This window comes from Theropithecus gelada, chromosome 10, assembly GCF_003255815.1.
Source record: "Theropithecus gelada isolate Dixy chromosome 10, Tgel_1.0, whole genome shotgun sequence".
Taxonomy (NCBI): Eukaryota; Metazoa; Chordata; class Mammalia; order Primates; family Cercopithecidae; genus Theropithecus; species Theropithecus gelada.
This window is the reverse complement of record NC_037678.1, coordinates 13,078,796-13,099,963: the sequence shown is the minus strand read 5'-3', so window position 1 is coordinate 13,099,963 and position 21,168 is coordinate 13,078,796. Positions and strand designations below refer to the sequence as shown.

Sequence of the window (21,168 nt, the reverse complement as noted above, 5' to 3'; positions counted from 1 at the left end):
GCCAGTTTTGGTGCTCCACTCCGGGGGACACTCCTCTGATGGTCAGCTGTGTGCAGGGCTGAGCACTGGGGTGGCCCATCTGTGGGGCCCTACTCTGGTCATTCAGGGGCAGGTAAGGTGACGCCAGCACAGATGGCAGGCGGCCCTGGGAAGAGGCAGGCGGGAAATCCGACCCTCCCAATGGGCAAGCGGGGACCTGAAAGGTGGTATCCACCTGAGCTGGGAGACAAATGAGGAGAGCGGCGGGGGCCCAGGCCAGGGATACAAGTGAGCAGAAGGCCACCAGCATCTATGACAAAAGTGTTTAATGTTCCATAATGTGCAGCTTCTGAGTGAAAAAGGCCCGTTAATCACCCACGGGCCGTACATTCTCATGACAGAGCAGCCGCCCTCCCCGGCCCCACAAGAGGGAGGCATAGGCAGGGAGTGGGCCCTGTGAGGCACGGTCCTGCGTGTGCCCACCAGGAACGCACGCGTGTTAGGGCCCACATGAAACGGGGTGGGGCATGACATTTACACAGGAGAGAACCACAGACACCCATGTGAGGAGACACGAGGGGCACCGTGGGCCAGGGAAGCCCCCAGTCCATGCATGGCTGAATCCATGAGGAACCTGAGCTGGATGGCAGGAGTCATGTGGTAACAGGCTCAGCGCTCCTGGGAGCAGAACAGGCCCAGGTCCTCGGGAGATCTCGTGCCCAGGGCAGCGGGACAGACCTGAGCCTGCCCGTGAGAACTTGAGTGTGCAAACCTGTGCACAGGTGTGAGAACAGACTCCAGGGTGAGTGTTTAAGGAGAAGACACAGACACACATGTGAGACCCACTAGTGGGAATGTGGAGACCCCGGGACATGTGGGGAGGCCCAGAGCAGCAAGTAGAGGGGAATGGGCGCTCTGTCCCGGGGCTCCTGCAGGCTCGGCAGGGCCAGAGACAGTCTTGGGGGTGAGATGCCAGAGCCAAGGGCCCTGTGTCTGAGAGTCCAAGGGTCTAGGAAGGCTCAGGGTGGGAGGGCCCAGCTGCACCGCAGACACCAGGGTCCCCCCTGACTTGGGAAGAAGCTGCAGGTATCAGATGAACCTCAGGCCTCACTGCTGCCGGGGCAGCCTCTGCTGCTGCCGCGCTCCACCCACACGAGGCGGGCCTGCTCCTGCAGGATGCGGCCACGCACCACCTTGGCCAGCTCCTCTGCATGGCCCCACTCATGGGCGGGCACCTGCACCCAGGAGCAGGGCAGCCCCCAGAGCACCTGCTCCGAGCCACGGCACTGCCTCAGCAGCTCTGAGTCCCGCCAGCCTGGCCGGCCCAGCAGACCCCTGCCGAGAGAGGAGTGGGCGGTGGTCAAAGTGGGGGACCAAGACGGACACAGAGACAGGGAGAGAGGGACGGAAAAAGGGGGAAGAGTCAGAGAGAGAAGACGGACAACTCAAGAGAGACAGATGGCAGATGGAGATAGAGAGAGAGAGAGAGGTGGGGGGAAGGGAGAGAAAGGGGTAGGGGAGAAGAGGGGGAGGAAGGGAGGAGCGAGGGGGAGGGGGAAGGGAAAGAGGGGTAGGGGAGGAGACGGGGAGGGGGAAAGGGGGGAGGGAGAGAGAGGGGTAGGGAAGAAGGAGGGGGAGGGAGAGAGATGGGGGAGAGAGGGGGTAGGGAGAGAGGGGTAGGGAAGAAAGAGCGGGAAGGGAGAGAGATGGGGGAGAGAGAAAGGGGAGGGAGAGGGAGGGAGAGGGGGAGGGAGGGGGAAGGAGGAGGAGGGAGAGAGAGGGGTAGGGGAGAATGAGATGGGGGAGGGAGAGAGGGGTAGGGGAGAAGGAGAGAGGGGAGAGAGAGGGGAGAGGGAGGGGAGGGAGGGTGAGGAGGGAGAGAGAGGTGGGGAGGGAGACAGAGGGGTAGGGGAGAAGGAGGGGGAGGGTGGAGGGAGGGAGAGAGGCAGGGAGGGAGAGAGTGGGGGAGGGAGAGAGAGAGGGGAGGGAGAGAGACATCCTCAAGGCGCAAGCTCTGAGGTCTGAGTGCCCTGCCCGCTGCCCCACCCGCCCGCCTCACCTGACTTCCCGGACATTCTTCTCAGTCACCTCCACATGGATGACGATGGGGTAGATCTCGTTCTGCACCAGCTCCCGCACACCCCGAGCGCCCAGCTCCAGCAGGCAGTGCTTCTGCTTGGAGGATCGAGGCTACACTGTACTCTCGGGCCAGAGACATCAGCCTCCCATGCTCTGCTCCCAGAAGGGTCCCCTATCACCGCCTTCCCAGATGCAAGTCCTGCCTCCCCACCCAGAGGGACCCTGGCAACGAGGAAGGAGCCCAACAGGACAGACAAGAAGCCTGGGCTCATGGGGCAACCTGGAGATACAGACCTCCCCCTCAGGACCCAGACCTCCCCACCCAGAGGATGAAGTCGACCCAAACCCACCCACCACCCTCCACCCGACAGCCGACCGCCAGCTCCCAGCAGAGTGGCAAGTTCAGCGACAAGGACGTGTAGGTGAGCTGTGTCAGCCGGACACCTCAAGGGGGGCCCACATGCAGTCAACTGCCCCCACACACCCAGGCCACAGGTGAGGAAACTGAGGGCCACAGGAGGGAAAGGACTTGCCCAGGGCCGCCCTGCCAGTGAGCAGCAAGAGCATGGCCCGAACTCAGATGCCGGCGCTCAAGCCCAGAACAGCAGCTCCCGCTCTGGGCCACCTCTCTGAGCACCCCAGACCAGCCCTCAGCACCCACCTTCCCAACAGACTCCTGGATGGCCCGGATCCTGCTGCCCAGCCCAGGGGTGGCAGGCTGAGCCTTGGGGGCTCCAGGTGCTGAGGATGGGCACAGTTCCTCCCCGGAGAGGCTCTCTGCACAGGGAGTGGAGAGGAAGAGATGAAGGGTCCGTGGGCCCAGCTGCCCAGAGGGCCCCCCAGCCCTCCCCTCCACGGCACACAGTCTCACCCGCTGGGCACACTTGGAAGTCCAGCCTGGAGCTGGGCAGGTCTAGCAAGTTGCGGATGAGCCGGGGCGCCAGGCACTCAGGCAACAGCACCACGGGCCGCAGGGCAGACACCAGCAGCGGCCGCACCAAACTGTAGGGTCTGAGGCTCCGCTCTGGCTCTGTGGCAGCGGAGGAGCGCAGAAGAGATAAGGGCACAGGCAGGCAGCATACCAGCTCCTTGATACCCCAAAACCCACACCGCCACCCATCCCTTCCTAAGTCCTGCTGCTGCTCCTCCTACACACACACACACACACACTCCCTTAGTAGGACCCACGGTGGCAGTAGGCTCCTCCCTGATTGTCTGCCTCATCCCTGCCCCCTACAGGTCATTCTCCACCCAGCAGCAATAGAGGCTTTAAAAAGCAAATCAGATCATGTTAACTCCCTTGCTTTCAGCACACCAGTGACTTCCCAGATTCTCAAGAATAAAAACCACAGCCCCCACGCAGGTGACGCAGTCCTGCCTGAGAGCCTGGGGAGGCTGCCAGCCACTGATCCCACACCACCACCTCCACTCTCCCTTCAGCTGCCTCCAACCACAGGGCCTTTGCATGACCTGAGGCTGCCCAAAGCCCCACCCCCCGCGCCACTCAGTCCAGTTAACCCTTGCCCTCCCTTCAGAGCCTAGGTCACACTTTCCCTGGTCCCCAGACAGCAGGGCCCCTGGCATGTGCCCCATGGCCCCCGGTTCTCCTCCACTGCACACCTCACACTCTCTAATTGTGTTCACAGCTGGGATTATCTGACCCCCTATCCCCGAGTTAGACGGCAAGCTCCATGAGGGCAGGGACAGTCACATCCCCAATGCCTGACGGAGCTGGTGCTCAATACTCACCTGCTGTACCCAAGACCCTCCAAACACACCACACACAGCCATGCCTCTGTGCCTTCTGCCTGGAACGAACTCCTCTTTATCTCTGAAGGCCCCAGCGGAAACTCCCTCTCTTCCAGGAAGTCTTCCCTGACTACCCGCTCCTCTTGCCCAGATTTGCCACTCCCTCATCTGAGCTCCCACAGCCCCTTCTCCCTGTCTGGCCTGAGACCTCACCCTACTGCCTCCGGGAACCCCCCTGGGTCCTCACAGCACCTACCACTACACACACTCTGCCAGACAAGAACAAGCCCATGTTTGTCTGAACCCACAGTCACAGTCACGCCTACATGCACCTCCCTGCAGGGTCTCCCTCAACCTTGGCGATCACCATGGCAGCAGGGTGGTCTTGTCTCTCAGGTCACCAGCATGACCCCCACCCCTGTTGGAACCCTCACAACAGGCCCTTCCAGGCCAAAGAGGCCACCCAAGCTAAAGGACACCCAGCTGCACACATCCCTGGACACCGGGAGCAACACGGATACAGCTTTGCCTCCGTGCACTCACCTGCACAGGGCTCCAGCAACAGCTGCTCCGGGGAGTCCCCTGCGGGCGCCCCCATGGGCTTCGGCCTCACCAACCGCAGTTGGTCCAGGGCTCTCTTCTTCAGCTGGGAGGGTGCAGGGAGAGAGGAGCATCTGAGAGCTCAGCCCTGCCCGCTCAGGGAGAGAGGAGGAAACGGGACCCCTGGCAGAGTGGACCCCACAGCCACTGTGGTCCAGGCTTGCCGGAAGAGCCTGGGTCAGCAAAGATGTCCTCCTCAACCAGGCCCTCTCCTGCCCCTCCCCGGCCCAGAGCAGTCCCCCAGGCAGATGAGAGCAGCCATCCCTGTGGCCCCAGGAAACCAGCCCGTCTGAGCCCGGTGGAGGAGCCTTAGGTCTAACCCCCAAGTTACAGATGGGGAGACTGAGGCCCAGAGACCAAGAGGAACCAAATGTCACATACGAGGCAAACTTTAGGGTCTCTTCCAATGAATTAGCAATGTGACCTTGGTAGGAACATTAATGAAACCAATAACGACATCTCTGACAGGTCTCGAATGCCTACAACATGACACTCACTCACTAAGCCCTTGAGGGGCAATAACTCACGGAGGCCATCTCCCGCCATGCACACAGCCTGAGAGGCAGTGCAACCCCCGCATTTTACAGATAGGGAAACAGCCTCAAGGAAGGCTCAGGTGATTGTCCAGTCACACAAGTGATAGTAGCAGAGCTGGGGTCGAATGTAGGCTGCCTGGCTGGGGCCCTGCTCTTCCTTTATCTGATGGCTCTGAGCCTCACTTGCCCTTGTGCACAGCAGGGCTGGCCATGTAGCCCAGCCACCATCCAGGCGTTGGAAAAGGGTACGTGACTGCTGTTTTTTGTTTTTTGGGTTTTTCTGAGACGGAATCTTGCCCTGTCACCCAGGCTGGAGTGCAGTGGCGCGATCTCGGCTCACTGCAAGCTCCGCTTCCCAGGTTCACACTATTCTCCCGCCTCAGCCTCCCAAGTAGCTGGGACTACAGGTGCCCACCACCACGTCCGGCTAATTTTGTTTTCATATTTTTAGTAGAGACGGGGTTTCACCGTGTTAGCCAGGATGGTCTCGATCTCCTGACCTTGTGATCCGCCCGCCTCAGCCTCCCAAAGTGCTGGGATTATAGGCGTGAGCCACCGCACCCGGCCTGTCAAATGTGCTAGGGGTACTCCTGAGTACTAGGCACACTTTACCTCATTTCATCTCTAAACTACCCCGGATGGTGAGCTCTGCTGTTCTGTTTGCTGGGCACATAGTAGATGACCAATTAAATCACCAGGGAAGGAGGGAGGGAGTGTCTTCCTAGGTTGCCAGAGAACAGAGCCTGCTAGCTCCCTTTTGGGCTCTACCCTTGGGGCCCCCCCACCCACTTCGCGCCCAGCTGTGCTCACATTACTGCGGGGGCCTCGGTGCCGGCTGGAGGGCAGGCATTTCTCCTGAACTTCTAGGAGCTGCTGGGCTCTGTGGGACAGAGTGACATCATGTGTGTAGGAAGAAGGAAAGCACCGCATCTCTTCTCCTTGAATCCCCCGCCCTGTCCCAGAGGATGGTGAGGGACTGCAGGAGGAGGGAGAGCACCCCCATCTGAGCCTTGGCTCCCAGGAGGACCCCATCCCCAGCTCCTGGCTCTGCATCACCTCTGATAATTGGGTACGGTGCCCCGGTCCAGGTCCCGCAGAGTGAGGGGGTCAACCCGGGTGCAGAACCATTCCTGCCTCCGCTTGTAAGCCGGGTCCATCAGCCGAAGGATCTCTTGGGCTTTCACACAAAGGGCATGGGGATCTGCCCTCTCAGGCAGGGTGAGGTTGGCACGAATGTAGAAGGGCTCAGCACTTGGCCCCTTTGCCCAGGCTTCTAGGGCCTCGTGGAAGGACTGGCAGGCTGGGCATGGATGGGGCAAGGGGCAACAAGGAGGACGAGAGGAGGATGGTGAGGTCCAGGATCGGCCTCGGTGGGGCCATAGTCATGGCCCTCTCGAGGCCTGAGCTCCCAGGACTTCACCTTCCCCTTCTTAGAATGAGAGACTTAGGTCCAGAGGGAGCAGGGACTTGCCCAAGGCCAGTGCCTTCTAGGAGGAGAGCCAGGACTCAAACCCAGGTCTCTGGACTCCTAATGCAGTGCTCCTTTCTGTAAGCTGCTTACAGAGGGAGACAGAGAGAAAGGCCACAAGGACAGACAGAAAGAGGTGTCAGCAGCGGGGGAGCCAGGAGAAGGGCAATTGGGGCAAGGCTGGTCCCTTCTCAGGTCCTTGATCCCCCTGCCCCCATGCACCATGGGTTAGAGGACCCCTCTAGGACCATCAGCTCCAACTCCCAAGCCAGACTTACCCTTCGAGTCCATCAGGGAGGGGAGGGTGGATCCCTGGTTCCAGAGCAAGGTTCTCTGCTGGGCCTCGGCTTCCAGGCACGCCCCCTCCAGACCAGCAGCTTCCACCCTTTGCTGGGAGAAAACCCAGGCAGGGAGGGAAAGAAGTGAGACTCTGAGAGCAGAGCAGCCCAGGGACTGGAGGAAGACCGGGTGTGGGGGTGATCATGCCTCACAACTCAGATAGTGCCCCCTCAGAAACTGCCATGCCCAGCCCAGTCAGACCCGCCCTCATCCACAGGACTCCCCAACCCACCCAGCTCATCCGACTTGAAGTGCAGGGATGTAACGTGCTGTCAGTTGGCTCCGCCTCCCAGTCCCCGCCCAATCAGACTTCAATTAACCCTGGCTGAGCGGGCAACCGCAGCTAATCACAGCCTGCTTCTGCTTTGGCCAATCCCCAGAAGCTCCGCCCAGTGATCTTGATCCACCAACTAGGCGGTGTCCAGCCCGGGCCAAAGCACTGACCCCGCCCCCCAGCTCAGGAGGCGGGGCCTCACCTCTCTTGGTTCCATCCTGGCGGACCCAGGCCCAGACAGCACCCTGCGCACCACAGCCCCAGACCATCTGTCCCCATAAAACGACAGTCCATCTGGTCCCTTGTCCTGCGGCTCTGGGCCCCCTGGGGGGCTCCGGCCAGACACCCGAATAGCCAGAGACCTGAGAAGGGAGAAAGGAGACGAGAATTAGAGTCCAGTCAGTACTTGGATTCAGTTCAGCATTCTTGGAAAACCACAGTGATTCCATTTCCCAAGTATGCCATGACTGCCACCCCCAGGCCTCTCCATCTTCTGTGCCCTCTGCCTGGAATGCCCTTCCTTGCCTTCTCCACCTGGGAAATGTTGACCATCCTTCAAAGCTCAAATCACAAGTGGCCTCTCCCCTGAACCTGGGCACACGGTGCAGTGGAGCCTGCCACAGGAGCACTCCAACTTTGCCTTGCCACGGCCCTTTCATTTCCTTCATCAGAACGAACGCCTCCAGGACCAAACTTCTATACTGTTACGCTCTGTATCCCTGGCACCAAACCCAGTGTCTGGCACATAGCAGATGACTAATAAAAGCTTGTTATACAGCCGGGCACGGTGGCTCACGCCTGTAATCTCAGCACTTTGGGAGGCCAAGGCAGGTGGATCACGAGGTCAGGAGTTCGAGACCAGCCTGGCCAACATAGTGAAACCCCATCTCTACTAAAAATACAAAAAAATTAGGGAGGCGTGGTGGCAGGTGCCTGTAATTCCAGCTACTCGGGAGGCTGAGGCAGAATTGCTTGAACCCAGGAGGCAGAGGTTGCAGTGAGCCGAGACCGTGCCACTGCACTCCAGCCTGGGCAACAAGAGTGATACTCTGTCTCAAAAAAAAACGCTTGTTATGCTCACAGTCTGAGGAGGGAGGTCACCATTAGCACGTGGCACAGATCTGAAGGTGGTTACAACCAGCCATAGAAGCAGAGAGAGGCTTCCCACGGAAGAAGTACCTGGGCTACACACTGGTGAAGAATAGACGCACTTTGGTGACAGATGGAGGAAACGGAGTTCCAGGCTGAAGGAATATATCAAAGCAAAGGTGTAGAGAACAGAACACACAATGTGTGGAAGAATTTAATAACAACAATAGCAGCGAACACTTCCTGGGTGCTTTCCATGCACCAGACACTATGCTGAGCTCCTTGTCCTAATTCTCATTTTACATCCTGGGAAGCAGCTCCCAGGAAAGGCAAGCTGGAGCCACCCTTTGGAGGGCGTGGAACAGAGGTGTCTGGTTTTCCTCCCATGGGCAGGGGGACCACTGACAGTTAAGACATCATCAAAATCCCCTTCATGGTAGGGTTCTGCCTGTCCCTGGATGAGAAAAGGTGAGGCCTTGTGGCCAGGCTCAGAGACAAATGGACCCAAAGTCCCCTGCCAGACACCTTGGCCTGGAGGAGGTGGGGAGACCAAGGTCAGCAGGTGTGCTGGCTGGAGAGGCAGCAGGGCAAAGCATCTACATCCACCCAGGAGCTGCAGCCCAGACACAGCTGCACTGCCCCCTGCTGCCAGCCTGGGGAGGGCGAGGCTGCAAGGACCTTCACCCAATCAGCACCGCTGGGGAACAGCCCTGCCCCCTCAGGTAAGACACAGAGCCAGGCCGAGGGCTGGGCAGATGCAGGCGTGGGAGGCATCATTCAGTGCTCATGTCCTGGCTGCATCGAGGTGGCATGGAAAGGTGGCAGGCCTGAGACCCGGCATGGCTATGCTGGCCCTGGGTGTGTGGCTGGAGCACACGGTCCGCTTCAAACCCCAGGGCAAACTGTACCCTAGCCTGGGCAAATGAGCCGGTTGCTGAGCATCAGTTACCGCATGCATAACACGAGGCTGACAGTGGCACCCCTTGCCCTCTGTGGGTGTGGGCGGGGGGGCACATGAATAAAAGATAATGCAGGGAGAGGGGGAAACCAGAGAGCTCTGGGGCCTCCAAACTGCAGGCCTGGCCCTTAGTGGGTGGTGACATTCACTGGGTTGTGACTGGCACAGCTAGATAATGCGATGGAATAGAAAGTACAAGGCTATCCCCCACCCCAGGAAAATCCAATTATTATCTCATGACCTTTTTGTTCCAGGCGTGTGTACCAGGTTTCTCTCACTGTGGGTTGTGGTCAGATGGTCTGAGAAGCACAGCACGCAGGGCGCCAGCAGGAACTCTGGGGTCAAATGGCCAGGCCGCTCAGCGGCTGAGCCTCAGCTCCACCCACCTCCCTGGCTACTCGCTGAGTTTAGACATGGGCAGCTCTCAGAATAGGGCCCAGCAGACACTAAGTGCTCTGTCAAAACTAGACATTGACTGGCACCAGGTGTAATTCATAACAAATCACCTCTCTCGCCTCAGTTTCCCCACCTGTTTCAAACCCACAGACAACTGACCATCACGGCCTCCCCAGACCAGAGCCCAGTAAGCAGCCGGCACCCAGGCTCTTCCGCCAACCCCACCCACCCCACTCACCTCTACTCGCTCCCTCCCCCACACCCCTCCCCTCTGCAATGCAAGTATCAAGGCTGACCCCAGCCTTGACCACAGGTTTTTCAGGCTCTTCTTGACAACTCCTACAGATCCCTGAAGACCCAGCTCAGGCACCCCCTCCTCCAGGACACCCTTGCAAACCTCCTTAAAGGACCAGTGACTTCTCTGAGACTCCGCAGATGAGGAATACCCACTCCCAGCATCCTCAGAGTCTGCAGAGCCCACCTGGGGGCTTGCCGGGAGCAGGGTCCAGATAGGGTCCCTCCCAGCCGCCCCACCCTCCCGCCTCAGCAGGAGAGGTAGAGACAAGCAGGAAGGGTAGAGAAATAACATGGCAGGGAGAGGGGCTACCTGCTCCCCGCTCCTGGGACTGGCTGACCAGCTGGCTGCCTGTGGGGTGCTAGGAAGCACGGTGTCCCCAACCACCCGCTCCCGGCCACCCGCCCCGAGTCAGGTCAGGTCACAGGCAGACAGGAATGGGGCAAGTCTGCCAGCTCTGCCAGCTCTGAGCAGTGACGGGCCACATGGCCTCAGTGAGTGTCCCCCAGGGCCCCGTGGGAAGATGTCTGAGTAGTCTGCATGCCTGCTTGGTACCAGGTCAGGGACCTGATGCTTAGACTGAAGCATGCCACACAGATCACCTCAGTCAATCCTCCTGACAACCCGATGGTTGAGATAAGGGAAACTGAGGCACAGGAAAGTTAACTTGCCAAGAATGGCACAGCTAGTAGGCCATGGAGCCAGGCAATGACTTATGGGAACCTTCTCTTTGCAAAGACAGAAAGTGCCAGAGATCCCCTGGGGCCATGTGAGCAAGCTGGGGCAGTGGCGGGGCTATGCTGGGGAGACGACACCCCGAAACCCTCCAGTGCTCTCCATGCCCTGCCCCTCTCACCCAGCACCTCACTTGCCCCATGAGCTCTCCCTTGCTGTCCCCCACCTGGCTATCTGTCAGCCCATCCCCCTGCCTGCCCCAGCCCCTCACTATCCACCATCCCCTCCCGGCACTCAGGCTCCAGGAGCTGGGAAAGACAGGGCAGAGGCTGAGGGCAAGAGATGGACAGGAAATGGGAAAGAGGAGAGAAAATGCCTAACATGGTGCCCAGCACACAGTGGGCACACAACACAGATGTGAGATCTCCAGCAGCTGAGACAGGGGGAAGGCATGTCGGAATCCCCAAACAGCTCTGAGGGGCCTATGACTTGGGACCAATTTCTTTTTTTTGGGGGGGGGGACAGAGTCTCGCTCTGTCGCCCAGGCTGGAGTGCAGTGGCACAATCTCGGCTCACTGCAAGCTCCGCCTCCCGGGTTCGCGCCATTCTCCTGCCTCAGCCTCCCGAGGAGCTGGGACTACAGGTGCCCACCACCACGCCCGGCTAATTTTTTGTGTTTTTAGTAGAGACAGGGTTTCACCATGTTAGCCAGGATGGTCTCGATCTCCTGACCTCGTGATCCGCCTGCCTCAGCCTCCCAAACTGCTGGGATTACAGGCGTGAGCCACCGCGCACGTCCCTTGGGACCAATTTCGAACTGTCTCTGCACTTCAGTGTCCTGGTCTGTGTAACCAGGTTAAAATTCCAGCCTTGGCCGGGCGTGGTGGCTCTCTCTCTCTCATTCTCTCTCGCGCTCTCTCTCTCGGTCCACCTCTGCGCCCTCCCCAGCCTGTGTTCTTTCCCAGGATCCTCTCTCCTCCCCAGGAACAGCATGGGCAGCAGAAGTGGCCCCATGTGACCGTGGGGCCTGGGCGGGGCTGGGACAGAGGCTCCTGCCCCCTGGCTGCATGCTGGCGCCCCCTGGACAGCAGCCAGGACCCCTGCTGCAGCCCAAACTGGAGGAAGGGAGGAAGGGCCGAGGCGAGCAGGAAGGGAGGCACCTCCACCCCTTCCCCGAGAAGCACGTCCTGCACAGGCAAAAACAATGTCTCGCTGGGCCCACTGCCGGGGGCCAGGTGGGGGCAGGGCCTGGACACTGGCCTGACAAAGCCGCTCTGGAGGCCAGAGGCCCCGGTCCAATGCTGCACTGATCTGCTGCGTGACCCGTCCCTCTGCAGCCAACACCCCCACATTCCAGCGCTGACAATTCACGTTTCCTACGCCCTTTCCAAAACCCAAATCTGATCAGGTCACTACGAACCCAGACCTGGTACTTCCCAACTGTGGGACCCTGGGCAAGTTGCTTAACCTCTCTGAGCCCCAGTTACCTCCTCTATGGAACAGAGATCATCGTAATTATGCCTACTCCCAGGACAAACAGCATGCTGTAAAACGGCCAGCAGCTGGCCTTGCAGTTAATAACTAAACCCTCCCACATTTCCCAGAGTGTACAAGCCAAAGTCCACACTTTCCCGGCCTGACTCAGGAAGCCTTGATTTTCGCCCTTCCCCCTCACTCCTCCTCCACAGTCACCGGATGCTCTCCCTACCTGCCCTCTGCTCACAGCTGAGTTCCAAGACCACAATGGCAGTGCAGCCCCCGCTGTGCCTCACCCCTCCTTAGATACGCTGGCAAGTGTGAACAGCGGCCACGCACCGGCCACACCGACAGCACGTCGCCTACAGTGCACTCTGTGCTAATGGGCTTTGTGACTCCTGTTACGGGCCTGTGGCTGGCCCAGTCACAGGGGCTCCTGAGGAGACCCAAGCCCACCCACAGCATGAAACTTTGCTGGGTGGCTCAGTCCCAGGGACTCAGAGCCAAGGGACTGACAGGCAGGACACTGGGACAAGGATAGCTTGTAGTGACAACTATCACTAAGCACCTGCTATGTGCCTGGCAGAGCTGGGTGCTTTGCTTCTGTGAGTAGAGCCCTCAAAAGACCTCCATGCAAAACGGGTCATTATCTCCCTTTAGCTACTCAGCAAATGGAGGCCCACAGAGGTGAAGGGACCACCCAAGTTACAGGGACAATCAAGAGCGGCAGCAGGATTTGAATCTAAGGGCTGCCAGTGTCTACAGACCTTAATCTTCAGACAGTTGCATAAAACAGGGGTGAGGCAGTTGCTCCTCCCACCTCACTCCTGTTCCCCTCTCAAGCAATCACCCCAACTCCACCCACCACAGGCAGCTACAGTACCTGTTGAGGAGGTCCAGGCCACAGCCCCGAGCCAGGAGGCCTTCCGGCTTTCCCAAAGGCCACACGCTATCGGAGGACGAGGATGAAGAGAGGCCAGGGGACCAAGGCTTAAGTGTCACACTCCCTGGGGAAAAAGAACAACGTTCAGGGGTCTGGGACTGGGAAACAGGGATGGCCGGGGTCCATGACCGGGGCTGACCCCCTCCAGCCCAGGACCTGAGGGGCCTTGGCAGGTTGGAGGCCCCAGGAACACATCAGACCCACTGGTCTCAGAGACAGGTCAGGGCCCACCAGGCTGACCCCGCAGTTTCCTGGAAGAGGGTGAAAGGTGGCCCAGAACTGAAGAGCCTCGTACATCACAGCCAGGAACAAGAGTGAGGCCCAGGACTGGGCTCGGGGTGAGAGGCCAGAACCAAAGCCCCCAGGGGCCTCCCAAGCACAACCTTCCTGCCTGGCAGGGGCCACAGTGGGGCTTCAGGGAAGGGGATGCAGGCCAAGGGTAGCACAGGTGGCAGGCTTCAGGTGGACTGCAAAGTCACCTCCCCCCTCCCCAGAGGAGCCCTCCCCATGGAACCCAAGGGCTGTTACCTGTGATGTCTGACATGCTGCTGAAGGATCTGGGCAGAGAGAGGGCAGGGAGGGGGGGCAAGGAGGGGGCAGGAGGTGAGGCATGGTGGGCACTCTGCCCTGTTCCCTCCTCCTGCCCCCACACCAGATAAAGGTCTCACAGCTCCCAAGCAAATGCAGGCTGGACTCAAGGCGGGGTCCCAGGTACAGGGCATCCATGCCACCTGGCTCCCCTAAACTCACAGGGCAAGAAGTTAATGTCCTGGCCTCTGTCCAGTGTTGTTCCACCTACAATGCCCTGGCATGCCCTTCAAAGCCAGCTCTTTCAATGCCACCTCCTCCTGGAAGCCACCCCTGATCTCTCACCCCTCACCTCACCCTCACTTGCCACCTTTGTGGTTTCTGGCTCCCAGGTACGCCTCCTAAATTAAACCATGGCCTCCTCATCAGATGCCTCCTTGGGACAGATTCACACAGACCGAGGCCATACTGACCACAGCCTCCCAGGCCCAGCCTCTCACCAGTAAAGGAATAAATCAAGGGCTACTTACAGGGGAAAAGTAGTGACAGGGATCGCGCCCCAGGAGGCAGGCTATCTCCCGCCCTTGGTCTTGCTACCAGAGGGTACGCCTTGGTCCCTATTTTCTGGTCCCTATTTGTTGCTGATGCCCAAACCTGAGGCCTGGCTTTCTTGCTCGAGGTCCCTGACACCTTGAAACATTCTTCACACCCCCTAGTCCTGAACCATCAAGCTTCTCCTTGGGTGTAGGATCTTCGAGGCTTGACCCCCAGTGACTCTCCTGCCAGGATGCTTGGCTAGGACTGAGTTCGCTCTGCCCATCGGCCTTGTCTTAACCCTAACCTTGGTTGCCCCTGTGACTCACAGGGCCTGGGTTTCCAGAGCTCCAGCCATCTGAGGGCAATAAAGGGAAGTGCCTGCCTGGACCTGACTTTGGCATTGCAGATTCTGGGAGGTGGCTGTTCAGGAGACAGCAGCCCCACATCCCTGGGTGTCTACTGCTATCCCCAGCCATCTCACCTCTTCGGGGGTGCGGGGTCCTCCTCACGCTGCCGGCGGAGGATGGAGCCAGCACTGGGGGGGAAAGGCAGGATGGACAGCCGGTTGATCTCCTTTTCACTGTCTGTGGCTTCCTCCTGCAATGCCATGACAGGGCCTGGGTCACCCCCACTGCTCAGCACCACCCCAGTCCTCAGCACACCTGGTTTGTACCCATTCCACAGATGAGAACTAGGGCCCAGAACAGAGGAATGGGGTCTGCAAGATTACAGTGTGTGGGTGGCTCCCAGGCCTCCTGGCACCCAGGCCTGGCAAGGAAATGGTTCTGGGTGAGCTTCAGTAAAGTACTTGGCCTCCCTGCGCCTCAGTGTCCTCACCTGTGAAATGATCCTTCCGAACGCACTCTCTACGTTAGTAATAATGCTACAGCAGCGTCCCCCCTTATTTGGGATGGGGCAGTTGTCTTACCGAGTTGTGAGGTTCAGGTCCCCCCATGACAGCGGCCTCCCCAGGTGCTTCTGGGCCTCCCAGAGGGGAGGGGAACTCGCTCAGGCTCCAAGTGCTGCTGAGGTTGGAGCACAGGGAATGGGAGGAGGCACAGGCCTGGAAGAGGGAAAGGGGAGGAAGGAGGTGAGCAGTGCTAGGCCCAGGACAGTCAGTCCTTTACTGAGCACCTGCCATGTGCCAGCACAGGGACAGATCCCTGTCCTCAGGGAGCTCACAGCCTAGACAGGGAGACAAACTGTAAACCAAGAGGCATGTGAACAAAATAGCCTCAAGCTAAGACGACAGCAAAAGGAAGGTGCCTGGGGTGTGGAAAACATACAAACACCCCATCCAGCCTGGGAGTCCAAGTACTCTCCAAAGAAAGAGTGGTTTGAACTGAGAACTCAAGGGTATACAGGCACTAAGTAGGTCCAGTTGGGATGGTCCAGGCAGATCAACGGCATGTGCAAAGGCGCTGAGGCAGGACTGTGATGCATTCCAGTTAAAAGGCTGAAACCCACAGAACCAGGCGAGAGGACAAAAGGAATCCCATCCGCAGGGCCTCTTGGCCATGAAAAGGGACTCTGTCTTTACCATACAGCAAAAAAGCCACTGGGGGTTTAAAAAAAACAAGTCATGGGCCGGGCGCGGTGGCTCAAGCCTGTAATCCCAGCACTTTGGGAGGCCGAGACGGGCGGATCACGAGGTCAGGAGATCGAGACCATCCTGGCTAACACAGTGAAACCCCGTCTCTACTAAAAAATACAAAAAACTAGCCGGGTGAGGTGGCGGGCGCCTGTAGTCCCAGCTACTCGGGAGGCTGAGGCAGGAGAATGGCGTGAACCCGGGAGGCGGAGCTTGCAGTGAGCCGAGATCCGGCCACTGCACTCCAGCCTGGGCGACAAAGCGAGACTCCGCCTTAAAAAAAAAAAAAAAAAAACAAGTCATGGATTAATGCTGACTTTTCCTATATATTCCTCCGGGCCCCAATGCTTCAAACACCAATCCTGCAGAGCTCACTGTCAGGCAACTCAAAATAAGAAAAAGCAGGCTGGGGCCGGGCGCGGTGGCTCATGCCTGTAATCTCAGCACTTTGGGAGGCCAAGGCAGGCGGATCACGAGGTCAGGAGATCGAGACCATCCTGGCTAACACGGTGAAACCTCATCTCTATTAAAAATACAAAAAATTAGCCAGGCGAGGTGGCGGGTTCCTGTAGTCCCAGCTACTTGGGAGGCTGAGGCAGAAGAATGGCATGAACCCGGGGAGGGGAGGAGCCTACAGTGAGCTGAGATCGCACCACTGCACTCCAGCCTGGGCGACGGAGCAAGACTCCGTCTCAAAAAAGAAAAAAAAGGAAAAGAAAAAGCAGGTCCCAGCACTTTGGAAGGCTGAGGCGGGAGGATCCTTTGAGGTTAGGAGTTTGAAACCAGCCTGGCCAACATGGTGAAACCCCCATCTCTACTGAAAATACAAAAAACTTAGCTGGACGTTGTGGCAGGCACCTGTAATCCCAGCTACTAAGGAGGCTGAGGGAGGAGAATAGCTTTAACCTGGGATCCAGCCTCGGTGACACAGCAAGATTCCGTCTCAAAAAAGAAAAAGGGAAAAGCAGAGCTCCCAGCAGCAGCCTGAGGACCACGATCCAATTTACAATGTGTCTGGGACTCCAGCTCCAGTGCCAGCTGGCTGTGTGGCCTTGGGCAAGCCCCTGACCCTCTCTGGGCCCTGTGCAATGAGAGGATTAGACCAGCTGTTCTCTGAGGGATGCTTAGGCTCATGTTAGTCCTGACTAGCCGGTCTCTGAGGCCCAGGCTTTGCATTCTAACAAGCACACAGGCCTTCGGGCAGCCAGCTTTCCCCACCTAAATGCAAAGACCAGCTCCAAACTATACTTAGTGTCCCAGAAGCAACCCCAGAAACTCAGAGACCAACATGCCCCCTGCCTGCTCACCAGCCCACACCCAGCCCAGCCTGGGTTCAAGTTCCCACTCGTAACTGAGGGCTCTTACCACTTCCCCCAAGCTTCCTCCCCTGGCTGAGGTCTCCCACCAGGGCCGGCACCTTCCCAGCCCTGGCCAAGAGCTCCTGCCAGGACCCCAGCCTTCCCACCAGGACTCCCACAGTCCTGACCTGCTCACCTTGAGGCAGGTGCCACCCTGGGCCCGCTGCAGCTGCACCTCCAGCAGAGCCTTGGTGCCCTCCAGGCTGGTGAGTGTCGTCAGCAGCTCATCCCGCTCTGCCTCCAGGCCCCGCACCTGCTTGCGGTACTGGTCCTTCTCGATGAGGCTCTGTGAGTACTGCAACTGGATCCGGTCACGGCTCTGGATGGCCTAGGGTTGGAGGAGGGGAGGCAGCAGCTGAAGGAGTCACCCTGGCCCAGCTGTCCTGGCCTATGACTTGGAGAATGGGGACAGTAAGGAGAACGGCAGCTATCACTTACTGAGCACTGTGTGCTGGGCCCTGAGCTAAATATCAGCTCATTTAAATATCTTCATACTAACTGGCTTAGTGAGATACTATTAATATCATTATTCTTATTCTGCAGATTGGGGAAACCAAGCCAGGAGAGAGAGAGCTGGGATTCAAATCGGGCAGTCCATTTGCAGAATCCAGGCTCTCACCATTTCACCAAGAAATGAAAACTTTTCCACGAGACCTGCTGTGTGCCAGGGGCTTCACTCCCAGCATCCCAGTTGGTGGAGAAGCCGGGAGTCAAACCCAGCCCATTGCATCCACAGTGGAGACCAAGGGCTCTAGATCTAGACCCATGGTCCAGACCTGACAGCCATGCCTCAGAGAGAGCTGAGGGCAGCCCCATAAAATGCAGATTCCTGGGGCCCACCCCAGACCACCTGAATGAGAACATCTGGAGAATGAAGCCCCAATTTTGCACTTTCAAGCTTGCCAGGGGATTCTGAGGGCATTTCTAATATGTAGACTTCGGCTGGGCACGGTGGCTCACGCCTGTAATCCCAGTGCTTTGGGAGGCTGAGGTGGGTGGATCAATTGAGCCCAAGAGTTCAAGACCAGCCTGGTGAATATGGTGAGACCCTGTCTCTACTAAAGATACAAACATTAGCCGGGCGTGGTAGCATGCCTGTAATACCAGCTACTTGGGAGGCTGAGGCAGGAGAATCACTTGAACCCGGGAGGTGAAGACCGCAGTGAGCTGAGATCGCACTATTGCACTCCAGCCTGGGCAACAGAGCTAGACTCAGTCTCAAAAAGTAATAATAATAATAACAATATGTAGACTTCAACTCCTCTAGTGGGATTCACACTTGGTCAAGAACAAAAACCTCCCGCCCTCCCCCACTGCACATGGAACCTGGTGACACTGGCCGGAGGTCCTCAGCCCACTCTACAACCTTGGCAGGAGACAAGGCTCATAGTGCCCAGGGACAGAGAGCCAAAACTTTTGAGAATTTCCTCATCGACTTCTATTTGTAAGCACCTCCTCTGTACTGGCCTTGTCTTTGAGATGGACAGAACAACGGATATTCAGAAATGAAGACACCAGAACCAGCTTCTGTAACTGCCATAGGAGCTCAGACGAGGCCAGTGGGTCCAGGGTGTAAGGTTGGTATCTCAAGGGCTCCAGGTCCCCTGTCTGTTCCCCCAGCCTTTGTGCCCTGTGCTAACCCACCAGGGAGCTGCTAACCTCCCTTTCTACCCTTCTAGTCCCCTCCATTGCTTCTCATCTCCTCCCATATGAGAAGCAGCAACTGGCCCAGGGCCTCGTACACAGCAGGCTGGGCTCACCTGGTCTCGCTCCTTCTCAATCTCCTCCAGCTGGGCCAGGACAGTGGCCATGCGGTGCTTGTACAGGTCACAGTCCTTCTGCAGTGTGCGGTGCTTGAGCCGCAGGTCTTCCATCTCCTGCAGGTACTGAGGGTGGCACGGGGGCGGGGTCAGACCACAGGGCTGGGGACCACCAGAAAGTTAACCAGCAGGTGCCCAGGAGGGCCAGTGAGAGCCAAGAGCCTGAGACCCGATAACAAGTCCCCTCCCGCCCAGTGGAGTGGTCTGAGCCACTGACTTTACCTCACAGGCCCTCAACTGCCTAATCTGTAAAACGAGAAGAATGATCATCATTTCACCCATCTGGTCACCCTTGGCCTCCCCACTGAAACTGCAACCGGCCCCTTCCCCAGCTCTGCGTCTCCCACGGTGCTCATCGCCTTTGGCTATATGACGTGGGACTGTGTGTCTCACATACTGCCGGTCTCCCCTGCTGGAGTTCCCCCTAAAGGAAAAGGCACCTTTATTTTGCTCACTGCAGCATCCCAAGCGCCTAGAAGGGTGCCTCTGTCAACATCTGAGAACGAACGAACGAATGCAGTTCTCAGTAAGGCACCTGCGTCAAGCGGATGCTCAGGGAAGGTGTGAGCACACTGGCCCTGGCTGACACCCTCTCCCACCAGGGGCAGGGCATGGGCAGGGCCCCACCTGGTCGCGCAGCTCCTCGGCCCACTGCAGCTCCCCCTGCACGGCGTGCAGCTTCTGGCACAGCTCCTGCCTGCTGTCCTGCGCTTCCCGCCAGTCATGCTCTAGGATGTCCAGCAGGATGCGCTCAGAGCCTGGGGCCCCTGGCCGGCTTGCCTCCTGGGGATCACAGGGCAGGGCCACCTCAGGGTCTGGCTCGGGGCCCACCCTGGGCGTGGGAAGGAAGGGGACACACGGCTGTCAGCCCTCCAAACCCACCTGACCAGCTCTGCCATGCTGGCCTGGGGACTGGACCCTCTCTGGATCTCTGTTTCCCCCTCGGCAAAGTGGGCGTGGCCCCACCAGGGAGCATCTGGCTAATAAGCTAAGTGGATAAGGGTGTGACTGGACAAGTTCAGCCAGGATCTTATTCCTAAACAAGCACCAGGCACACACTTGTGCTCTGGCCCTCACCCACCATCCGGGGCAGCAGACGGTGGCCATTTCCAAGGCCTATTCCCACCCCCATGACTAGGGGTCTTCAAGGGGCTGAGCCTGGCCCATACAGGTAGACCCTGGGCCTAAGATCTTGCCCCCAGACCCACACTCCAGCCAAGTGCCCCAACCTCATGAAACACACTGGTTTCCATCCCCCACTTCCTGTGTGGAACAATGGCCCGGAGGCAGGCCCATGCAGCCGCTGACCTGCCACTGACCTGCCACAGGACACTAAGCAAGCCCTGGGATCACCAGACCATACTCTCTACAAATCAAATGAAAGCTGGGGCCCTTTCCCCAGAAAAATGCTCACACTCAAAATCAGGTGGACAGTTTTAGGGAGTTCGGGGGCCTTCTGCAGGCTGCTCACACACCTTAGACCAGACAACCAGGGAAAGCCACGTGCTAAGGGCCCTCAGCTCAGAGCTTCAGGCAAGAGGCTGCTGGGACTCCATCCAGATCTCAGATCCCTGGTTCTGAAATCCTCAGCTTTCCAGGACTTGGGAGGATGAGCAAGCAGCAAGAGGGCCTGTTTTCCGGGTCTAACCCCCACCCCCACTCCATGTCCATGAACCCCAGCCGTGATAGCTGTTGCAGGTCCTCCTGACCGCCCCCCCAGCCTGTGCCCACAAGCCTCAGCCCTGGTACCTGCTGCAGGCCCTCCTGACCCCCCACCCCGCAGCCTGTGCCCACGAGCCCTGGCCGTAGTACCTGCTACAGGCCCTCCTGACCACCCCCCCAACCCCCATGCCCATGGGCCCCAGCCCTGGTACCTGCTGCAGGCCCTCCCAACCACCCCCCACCCAGCCTGTGTCCACAAGCCCTGGCCCTGGTACCCGCTGCAGGTCCTCTCAACCCCCAACCCCACAGCCTGCACCCACAAGCCACAGTACCTGCTGCAGGCCCTCCTTACCACCCCCCAGCCTGTGCCCACGACCCCTGGTCCTGGTACCTGCTGCAGGCCCTCCTGCAGCTCCCGCAGCGATGCCATCAGCCGCTGGTTCTCAGCACGCAGCTCAGAGACGAGGTCCATGTTGTCCGGCTCCTTCTCCTTCTCCTTCTCCTTCTCCTCTGCCCCAGGAGGCGATCCTCTGGCCCTTCGCAGCAGTGCACACTCTTCCTCCAGCCGACTCACCTTGAGCTTGAGCTGATCCACCTGGAGCCCAAGACATGGGTCAGCCCAGAGGGGGACACATTGGGAGCCACAGGTCACAGGGGTGGGAAGTCCTGCTCCCTCACTCCTGGATGCCTTCCAGATTCCCAGAGAAGCCGAAGCAGGGGTCCTCCCCAGACTTGTCTATGAAAACAGGAGGCCGGGCGCGGTGGCTCAAGCCTGTAATCCCAGCACTTTGGGAGGCCGAGGCGGGTGGATCACAA

General features: G+C 58.7%; 1 protein-coding gene across 1 annotated transcript in view; it reads right to left on the bottom strand.

The window, feature by feature from the left end:
* Window positions 1–288: 288 nt before the first annotated feature.
* The window catches only part of CARD10 (caspase recruitment domain family member 10), a 30,208-nt gene continuing 9,328 nt past the window's right edge, over window positions 289–21,168 (bottom strand). Inside the window, exons 5-21 of the mRNA XM_025400512.1 lie at window positions 20,744–20,947; window positions 19,318–19,473; window positions 18,631–18,756; window positions 17,007–17,198; window positions 14,850–14,984; window positions 14,403–14,518; window positions 13,385–13,413; window positions 12,797–12,920; window positions 7,227–7,386; window positions 6,690–6,801; window positions 6,000–6,243; window positions 5,754–5,823; window positions 4,351–4,453; window positions 2,930–3,088; window positions 2,720–2,835; window positions 2,039–2,151; window positions 289–1,314 (exon numbers count right to left, since the gene is read on the bottom strand). Coding sequence (XP_025256297.1) covers window positions 1,080–1,314; window positions 2,039–2,151; window positions 2,720–2,835; window positions 2,930–3,088; window positions 4,351–4,453; window positions 5,754–5,823; window positions 6,000–6,243; window positions 6,690–6,801; window positions 7,227–7,386; window positions 12,797–12,920; window positions 13,385–13,413; window positions 14,403–14,518; window positions 14,850–14,984; window positions 17,007–17,198; window positions 18,631–18,756; window positions 19,318–19,473; window positions 20,744–20,947 — 2,394 coding nt within the window. The 3' untranslated portion in view covers window positions 289–1,079. The remainder of the gene's footprint in view (window positions 1,315–2,038; window positions 2,152–2,719; window positions 2,836–2,929; window positions 3,089–4,350; window positions 4,454–5,753; window positions 5,824–5,999; window positions 6,244–6,689; window positions 6,802–7,226; window positions 7,387–12,796; window positions 12,921–13,384; window positions 13,414–14,402; window positions 14,519–14,849; window positions 14,985–17,006; window positions 17,199–18,630; window positions 18,757–19,317; window positions 19,474–20,743; window positions 20,948–21,168) is intronic.